The 10246-nt window shown below is 45.3% G+C and overlaps 1 protein-coding gene across 1 annotated transcript in view; it reads left to right on the top strand.

Moving 5' to 3' along the window:
* The first annotated feature begins 504 nt into the window (after window positions 1-504).
* Gldn (gliomedin) overlaps window positions 505-10246 on the top strand; it is a 41133-nt gene continuing 31391 nt past the window's right edge. The window contains exon 1 of the mRNA XM_027415071.2: window positions 505-867. Coding sequence (XP_027270872.1) covers window positions 505-867 — 363 coding nt within the window. The remainder of the gene's footprint in view (window positions 868-10246) is intronic.

Raw genomic sequence — 10246 nt, forward strand, 5'->3', positions numbered from 1 at the left:
GCCTTGAGGATGGATGGGTAATGGGCAGCCTGGGCCAGGGCCCAAGCAGCAGACCTCCCAAGAACAGTGACACATGCATTTGGGTATGCTTATGGTTTTCTCCAAAGAGGACTGGCGGGAGAAGGGGGTGGAATCTAGAAACTTCTCAGGCTTTAAGAATTCCTGCCCTCCTCCTCAGTCTAACCCTGGCTATGCCTGCCTGGTTCCTGGCAATGCCCACGGGCAGGACAGCAAGAAAAAGAGGGAAGGCCTGTTTGCTATTTGCTTGGTCGCCCCTCCTCCGCACTTGTCGCCACTTGCTACTCACCCCCTTGCTGCCCGCCTGTCCCTCTGGGCCACTGGGGCGCCACTACTGTCCCCAACCCGCTTTGCCAGACGGGTCTAAAGGCAGCTTGACTCACGGTTCTGCCAACAGCCCACAGCTCGAGCGAGGCTATAAAATCTGCCACTGAGGGAAGAGAGGCCCAGTGTTTGCCCTGCACTGCCCAGCCCCAGCGCGCAAACATGACCCGAGCCGCAGAGCGGGGCAAAGGGGCTTCAGGTTGGGGGCTACGCGGCGCCCTAGTGGCTGTAGCGCTGTTGTCGGCGCTGAACGCCGCGGGCACCGTGTTCGTGCTGTGCCAGTGGCGCGGGCTGAGCGCGGCCCTGCGGGCGCTGGAGGCTCAACGAGTCCGGGAGCAGCGCGAAGACAGCGCCCTACGCGCCTTTCTGGCGGAATTGAGTCGTGCACCGGGCCAGGTCCCCGAATCACCCCAGGACCCCGCGAGCGCAGCGCGCAACAAGCGCAGCCACAGCGGAGAGCCTGCGCCACACATCCGTGCCGAGAGCCAGGACATGATGATGATGATGACCTACTCCATGGTGCCGGTAGGCAGGGGCTCGTCTCGGTGGCGCCCCCGTCGGTCTGGGCAGCAGGAGGTGATGGGAACTAGGATCCCGTTGGCCAGGAACAAGGTCATGGAGAGAAGCCCGGGTATAGATATGGCTAGGGAAGTCATCCTGGCAAGCTGCTTGACACTTTTGAGATCAGTCCCTTCATCTTCTGGGACAGGGCAGGGCAAGTCTTCACTTCTGACATCTTTTGAGTCTTCAGTTAAATGACGGGATAGGCAGCCTCTCACAACTTTTGATAGACATTTTCTGGGTGTGAACTGACCCACAGCAGGAGCTCCCTGTAGGAGAGTTTCCGAAAACAAAGAAGCTACTTTTCTTCAGCAAGGACCCTTTCCCTGACACAATCTAGTGGTTAGACTTTTAATCTGACCTGGGCTCATCCCGGTGAGATCGTGACCAAACTGCCCACCTAGATGCTGACAGTCATTCCTGGCTCTCAAGCAGTTCCAATTGGGAGAAATTGGTGTAGTGTAACTCTTATTAGCATACTAATATGCACTGACAAAGCTGAGGGTCTTAATGTAGGGCCTGTGGATTGCTTCCCACACAAGCTCAGAAGAGTGGAAAGCCAGAACTGCTGGCACAAACGTGTGCATCCAGGGAAGGTTCCAGCATTAATCTTTCTCTTCTTTTTAATCACTCTCTTTCCCCCCCTATCTTCTTTCTTCCCTCCCTCCCTCCCTTTCTGCCTCCCTCCCTGCCTCCCTCCTTTCTTCCTTCCTTTTTCCTTTCTAAAACAGTTTCATGGAACCCAGGATGGCCTTCAACTGGCTGTGTAGTTGGACTCCAGCCCTTCCACCACCTAGGTGCCAGGATTGCAGACATGAGCCACAAAGCTCCTGGGCCTCTTTGCATTTCCTAAGCTATCCTATTGCATATTCACTTCCTGAGATTTAAGAGACGCCACTCTAAAGGAAAGACAGAGGAAAGAAATCTTTATTCCGGTTTCCAGGTGTTTTGCTTTTGTTGATTTGACTTCAGTGTATCTCTAGCTGGAGACTGAATTCTCACTCCCCTTTCCATCTCCCGGTCCCTTTTCACTCACTACAACAGCTCTGGTCTTATTTCACTTTATAATTAGAAACTTTTCAATTGTCACTCCAAGTCCAGTGAGCCATACTTTGGAATCCTACATATTTGATGAGAAGTCTACTTTAGACATTTGCTGTTGTCAGAGAGGCTTTCAAACATTACGAGTAAGCTTAAATGCTTTTAAAACTACAAATACTACACACTTCAAACACATAGTTTGATAAAGGTCAAATTTCCCATCTCTGGCTTCACTTTTTTTTTAAACTCATGTAAACATTTAAAAATCTGTGCCTAAGCAAAAGTTTCAAAAAATAAAACCTCTATAAGATAGAGAGGACTCGTTAGGGAATTCTAGAGCACTCTCTTGGTTCTCTACTCTGCATTTTAAGAGTTCTTTTTAAACCTTCCAAGAGGAATTCATCTGAACATCGACACTTTACATCTTTAATCCTGCTCTTAAGATAGACGGTTTAGATCCAAATTGCAGCCTATGCAGTCACTGACATAAAAGAATGAACTCATTTCCATGTCACTCAGAGTGCTAGATTTAAGTGCGGGTGACCTGGCAGTTCGGCCACCTGCTGATGTTACACATTAGCGCCACAGAGACTGCAGCTAGAGATCAGCACCCACCCCCCACCCCATCCCCCACCCCCCCACACCTACCACCACTGTCCCACATGGATGTGTGAGACATGTGTGGAACTGAGCTCTCCCTCTATCTGCCTCAGCCTCCTAAGCACTGGGATTACCATACCTAGCTCTATGCTTAATTGTCTATAATTTCAAGTTTTGTTTTATTTTATGCATTTTACCTGCATGTGTACTGTGTGCATGCCATGGAGGTTAGAAGAGGGCTTCAGAGCCTCTGGAAAGATAGTTACAGAAGCTTGTGAAACCCAACCAAGGTCCCAAATATTGAGTCATCTCTCTGATACTTTTTAAATCTGCAATTATAATATAAATAGATTACTTTTTTCTCTTTTTTTTGTTTTTTGTTTTTGTTGTTGTTGTTGTTATTTTGTTTTGTTTCTCAAGACAGGGTTTCTCTGTGTAACAGCCCTGGTTGTCCTAGAACTCAAATAGTAGGCCAGGCTGGTCTAAAGCTCACAGAGATCTACCTATCTCTGCCTTCCAAGTGCTGAGATTAAAGGTGTGTGCCACCACCACCAGACCAATAGATTCTTTCTTAACAAGGTAAAATATAATGAGAATCTCTTACTTCAAAACCAGATTTCCACTCACTAGCAATTATTCTAAGAGAGCTATCTACTGTCACTATAGGTAGCTCGGTTTGTCCTAGAATTAACCAGAGAAACTAGACAAACAAAAGTAGTCGAATATGTGTGGGCAAGTGAAAGTCTGGCTCTCATCAAATTTTATTAATGTACCAGGAAAACCCAAGAAAATTTGCTGACAACCTACTATAAACAACAATAGAATTCAGTGGAAATTCCTTATATCTAAACCTCCATTCCACCTTCTCCTCTGGGCTCAGTGGCACCTCTCAACCTCGTCAGGTCCTCTCCTGTTTTTCTTTTGGAATCCCCTGAGTCCTGTGAGTGCTGCCTGCTAGAATGTTGACTGATCCTGTTGGGTTGATCTTGTGCAGGTAACCATAGCTGCAGAGAGCTCATGGGTGCAAAGGACATGTCCTTTCCCTGAAGGCAGCATTACTGACCATTTAACATATCAACGATGGTTCTGGCCTCCAGGTTCTCCCAGCATCCCCCAGCCCCTACCTGTTACAGAGTCCTCCTTGCTGACATACCTACCTCTACCATGAACTCCGGGGGCTGGGCTGCCCTTACCCCAGCTGCTCTACCTTATATAATCCAGACATTTTGGTTACACTGGTCCTTTTTTAACCTTTTCCCTTTTGGTCTCTTTGTCTCCTGGTCTCCTGGCTCTCCCATCTCCCCTCCCTTTTCTCATCACATGACCCAGCTCAGCCTGGTCACTTTCACTCTGAACTCTTCCAGATTCCTCTGGCTATGGTTTCCTCCATATCTACAACAACCCTTCTCCTGCACCATACCTAACTAGGAGCAGTCTTGAACTCCTTTTATTTCTTCTTTTCTGTTCACCTCCCCATCCTCTAGCTCTTACAGTCTTTCTGGCCCCTCTTCTTCCATGTTCTCTGAGTCTCAATGAGGTTGACATATATGTTCCATTTAGGGCTGAACACTCAAGTATCACTTATTCTCAAGGCTTTGGACAATTAGGAGTTTCTTCATTCCTGCCATCCACTGCAGAAAGAAAGGGCTAAAGAGATGGCTCAGCAGATAAAGACACTGACTGTACTTCCAGAGGACCAAGATTCTATTTCCAGCACCCACATGGCAGCTCACAACCGTCTGTAACTCCAGTTCAGGGATCTAATGGCCTTGTCTGGACTCTTCGGGCACTACATATACAGAAAAAAGTAGTCATGCATATAAAAATACTCTTTTATTTTAAAAACAAACTTCTCTGTCCAGGATTGAAAGCAGAACTAAACTAGGGATATAAACACAAGGCATTTTGACAACATGTCCATTTAGCAAAAACAATAATAGTAGGTTAATGACCTCCCTTGTCATGGGCTTTTGGCCAAGTTTACAATATTAGGCATGGATTCCCTTTTTGGAGCAGGTCTCCAATTGAATCAGGAAGCAGTTGTTTATCCCTGTAACAGTCAGGCCACTATTGTACCAGTGGGCACATCTTGCCTGGCAGGTTGCTATTGCAGCATGAAGAGTCTAGTTCTGGGTAAGACAATTAATTGATGACTTTTTCTCTCCAGTGTCCAGTGCCTTCCACCTCTATGAAATCTAGCCATCAGACTGGAAAGTTGCCAGATTAATCCAAAATTGATTTCTCTATGTCCTGCAACCAAAGCATATGATATCTTCATCAATAGGGTCTTATCATCTAGTTATGGAGGAAAACTAAGAGTAATAGCAATAATCTGTGTTGTTTTGAACACCTCTGGGGCCTCCTTGACTAACAAATAGAAACATTCCATAGCCAGTAATAACCCATGTCATGTCTTGGGGAAAACATAGTCCACTGATGCATGACACTCCTATTTAGACTCTTTTTGATTAGCTTATGAAGTGCTGTGGTTGCATAAGGCTATTTCATACATCCTTAAATATGGTAACCCACCCACCTCAGCCATTCATTTCCTCTTTCCCCTTTTCTCCTATCAGCATAAACAGTTTACCTCCAGTTTTCTCTGACAAACGTCTCTTAAACATGTGAGGAGAAGACGTTCATGTTTTTAAAAGATTTATTTGTCCTAATTAACATGTATGAGTGATTTACCCACATGGATGTCTATGCACCATGTGTATGCCTGGTCCCAGAAGGTCAAAGAGGGCATTGGATCCCCTAGAACTGGAGTTGTGGATGGGTGTAAGTTGCTGTGTGGGTGCTGGGAATCAAACCTGGGTCCTCTGCAAGGACAACAGGTGCTCTTAACACTAAGCTATCTTTCTAACCCTAGATATTTTAATTTAAAAATGCAAATTGCAACTACCTAAAATATAGTTTTGTTATTTGCCATAACTAGATGATAAAAGTTTGACACTACACCAAACCAGGGAAGCTGAAGGGAAAAAGCCAGGCTCTTGCTCCACTGTTAGAGTGCAAAATGGTGCCGCCCATGTAAAAATCAATTTGGCAAATCCAGAAAAATGGAGAACACATTTTCCCCTTTACCCTACAGTCTCATTTATGGGAGTAACAAAATCTCGGGAGAACTCCCCTCATTACCCACTTAATCCCATCATCCCCCTAAATATCCACCCTGAAGTACAAGTAACATATGAATTTGAAGATTAGGTTTCCAGTATGTGACTCTGGGGAGCTCATTCACACTGTGGCGTATGTCTTGCATGAAGCATGCAATGTATGTTCTCACTGATGATTGCTGCACAGGAACCAGAGCCTAATCTTAATTTTTTTTCTAGAAGAAAACATCTGACTTTTCATATGAAATATCTCAACTTTTAAATATTGACATCAGAGAGAAAAAAAAGAAAAAGAAATTTAAAAAAATTAGTTGGTTGGCACAATTTTGACTAAACAGCATCCACATTGCTTGAGGCCATCTTAGGACATCCAGCTGGGGGTGTGTAACAGTTGTGCCTTGGGTGATTTTGAACACACTTGTTTTATTTAGCTTGGTCACAATCTTGTTATTTGTAAGCTTGATTCTGAAAACTTGGGAGTAACCACTAATATGGTTGTTACAGTTGAGGTAGAAGCAATTTTTGGCATTTTGTTTGGTTTCAGTTTTGTTTCTATTTGATCTCTCTCTCTCTCTCTCTCTCTCTCTCTCTCTCTCTCTCTCTCTCTCTCTGTGTGTGTGTGTGTGTGTGTGTGTGTGTGTTTTATGTGCACATGAATGCAGGTTCCCACAGAGGTCATCAGAAGGTGTCAGATCCCCTGGAGCCTAACACTTCCTGTGTGTAGCTTTACTAGTCCCATGCATACTGTCATCCCTGGAGAAGTGTTGGGGTTGTTGAGCCCAAGCTGCTAAGGAAGCATTGTTCCCTGGATGCAAGACAGATCCAATGGCTGTGAGGGTGTGGCTACACTCTGGAGGAACCTGTAGGCTGAGCCAAGCTACTGACTTCCCAAATCAAGAGCAGTCAAGGTTGAGACAGAGCCTAACACCCACTAACCCCACATATATGCCCTCGTCAAATTCTGTTCTGTTCAGTTAGAGAGGATAGCAGATAGATACCTCAGGAGCTCCTGTCATATGGAATGGACCCTGATAGGAAATTAGCCTGTTAAAGGAGGACACAAAAAGAGAGAATGGCCAACTAGAAAGCTGTATGCAGACCTGGGAGGCGGATTTCTGTATCCTTCCTTGTGGCATCCTGAGCTCATTTGTGCTTGGGATGCCAGGGCAGTATTCCCAGAACACACCTGACTGGCACTATGTGGGTAGTCTTGATGTCAGAAGCCATCCTAGGTGCAATGGTGGAGTAAGAACTTGAAATTACGTCTCTGCTAGGATCTTGTCTGGTGGTCTTTGTACTTTGAACACCCCCAGAAATCTGGCTGTGTCTCAGGTAACGCTGATCTGTTGAGGAAGACAGGAGAGAGCTGTCCCCTTTACCCCAGTTTAGATCCTTCTTCATGAACACCTAACTTTGAATACACTCCAAGAAAACACTTCATGTTGGTATACTTGATTCTTCTATATCTATATTCTTCTATATTCAACCCAGCACACATTAAAAATAATCAAGGAGAGGCTGGACAGTGGTGGTGCACACCTTTAATCCCAGTATTTGGGAGGCAGAGGCAGGTGGATCTCTGTGAGTTCAAGACCAGCCTGGTCTCCAGAGTGAGTTCCAGGACGGCCTCCAAAGCTACACAGGGAAAACCTTGTCTTAAAATCATCATCATCATCACCAAGGAAGTCACTCTCTCTTACTCTGCCTCAGTTGCTTACCAACTTATTGTGTGTCTGAATGTTGTGTGTGCACATATTGCAAGCACATGTGTGTCCAAATGCACGTGCACCTATATGGAGGCCAGAGGTGGCTGTCAGGTATGCTTCTCTGTCACTCCCCACCCTGTGTCCCTTTAAGACAGGGTCTCTCCCAAAACCAGAACCTTGCTGTTCTGACTAAACTGGCTGGCCAGCAAGCCTCAGGGATCCTTCTACCTCCACTGCCCCTGCCCCACACCATGCTGGATTACAGGCACACCGCTACGTCCAGCTTTTTGTAGGTGCTGAAAATGCAAAAGCAGATTCTCATTTTGCTCAGCATCACTTCACCAACTGAGCCATCTCTCCAGCCCTGATTATTTCTTCTCTGACTCGGGTCTCCCGTAACAAAGCTGGTTTCCAATTCAAACTTGAACTTCGTGATCCACCTGCTTCTGCCTCCGAAGTGCTAGTGTTTCCCGTATGTGCCACCATACTTGGCTGAAAATAATTATTTCTGTATGAAATGTGTGTAGATTTTTTTTCTTGTCGCTAGTTGCCCAGACATGGTTTCAAGTACATAGAAGGATATACACATCTTATATTCAAACACTGCGCCACAAGAAACTTGAGCATCTGTGGATTTGGTGGCAGGAGGGATGCTGTCAGCATCTGTGGGACAGCTATAGAAAATTGCCATGATCCTCTAAGGACACATGGAAGAAATAGGGAGTCAGGACTGAACATCTGGGGCCATGAGATAGGAAAATGGTGTTGACTAAATGAATGGCGGGAAGTCATGTAGACCAGTTCCCACAGACCTATTCAAACCAAGTTGATAAAGCCTACCTCTGGGTTGGTCGAGTCTCTTTCCAGCCAAAGCGGCAGAGGCAGTAGGAGTAAGCTTGCTGGGCCCTGCAACCGGAGCAGGATGGTGCCTTCCGGATCAGTTGCTCTTGACTTTACCCTGCTATTTCCCTGCCTTTCCTTAACCATCACTGTGATCATGCTGAGAATGAATGGAACTCAAAGCCACATAAACCCGAAAAATTGCTCACAGATGAGCCCACATGGAACCACACAGTGCACTAGGTCACAGACTGAAGGTGCTTGACAAAGGATTCTTTCCTGGGCAAATTATCAGCCCAGTGACATTGTCCCAGGATCTCTCTGTGATAGGCTTAGGCTCCCTGCTATGATGTCAGCCCCCATATACCTGCCGTTAATTTGAGCAATAAGGCATTCATCTTTCACTGTTAGGTCTCCATCCAAATTATATCACTAAGTGGCCCTAAATGGTCATATAGGGATGAACACAATGGACATGGAAGTCAAATGGATTCTTGGCTGGGTAGCTGGATGACCTTGGGCATCCTTGACTTCTCCAAGACTCAGTTTCCTCATCTGTAATGCCTGTCTTATGGGGTTTCTAGGAATGGCAAAGATAATGTAAGAACAGTACCCACAATCACAGTCAGGTCTTCAGTAAGTACTCATTGTTGCTATTTTTAAGTCCTAGACAGGGAATGAAATTCAGTGTTAGAGCTCAAGCCCAGCATGTGAAAAGTCCTATATTCAATTCAATTCCCAGGACCACAAACAGGTGAAAAAGAGGAACTGTGTTAGTCTGTTGAGGCTCCTATAGCAAAACACCAGAGACTGGGTAGATTTTAAGCAACAGAAATTTACCTCTCAGAGCCCCAAGTAGTGGAGAAGTCTGGGTTATACACAAAAGCACACTCAGTGTCTGGTAGACCATAGTCCAGTTCATAAGTGACACCCTCTAGAGACAGAATAACAAAGCAGGCTTTCTGAGGCCTCATTTTCTAGCACTGTTGGATATGCCAGTGCACACCTTCAATTCTATCACTCAGGAATCAGACCTCTGTGATTCGAGATCAGCCTAGTCTAAAACAGAGAACTCGAAGACAGCCAGGGCTACATAGCGAGCTTCTTTCTCAAACAAAATAAAACACCCATTTTATTTTTTAGGACAGTAATTTCACTCTTGAACGCTTTGCTTTTGTGTCCTCATTGACTCCATGTTCACTGTGTCCACCGCACTGCTCCTATTACTTCCAAATGCCATCACATTGCTTCACTGTAACAACTGGGTGTCAGGAGAATGAAAACCAGACATAGTGTTATGTAACTGTGAGCTCTGAGCTCTGGGTTTACTGTTTGCTCCCAGATTTCTTCAGCATTCCAGGTGTCTGTACTCTGCTGCATTTGCATCAGTTGCCACTTTTGGGAAATGACCTAACTCTTCATGTCAGTGGCAACAAAACAGGGTACAGGGGGTATAACTAAATGGTAGAGTGTTTGCTTAGCAGGCACAAAGCCTTGGGGCCATACTCAGCACCACCCAAAAAGAGTGAATAAACAAATAGCAAATCATAATTAACTTTCATGTGGCAGCAAGACAGACTTCATCAAGGTACATCAAGGTACAGGCCTTTCTGGTTCCCCAGTCTTATGTATGGCACAGTGACAGGCGGGGCACCTTTAAAAGCCCTGTTTACTTCTGCAGATTCATATTGGTGGCATTCAAAACAAACAAACAAACAAAAAAGTTAATGCTTTCCTGAAGAGAGGACAGAGCAAAAAATACTTCTTAAAAAGAGAACACCTTCTTTCTTGGGTGTCTTGTGTATCCCAGGATATGGTTGGTTACTAAGGTGGGAGTCACCAGAACAAGTCATTGAAAGAACACACTTACATGGTTAAAACTTTTTAAAAGTCTAAGACATATTTTCCTTCTACATTTCTCATTCCCCATCCCCCAACACTTATCAAAAGATCCTTGGCTAAATCTAGTTGGCATTCAAGTTTAATTTACATGCATTTTATCGGCAGACTACAGGTCACACCGTGTGAAACAAGCTG

This window comes from Cricetulus griseus, chromosome 4 (assembly GCF_003668045.3).
Source record: "Cricetulus griseus strain 17A/GY chromosome 4, alternate assembly CriGri-PICRH-1.0, whole genome shotgun sequence".
Lineage (NCBI taxonomy): Eukaryota > Metazoa > Chordata > Mammalia > Rodentia > Cricetidae > Cricetulus > Cricetulus griseus.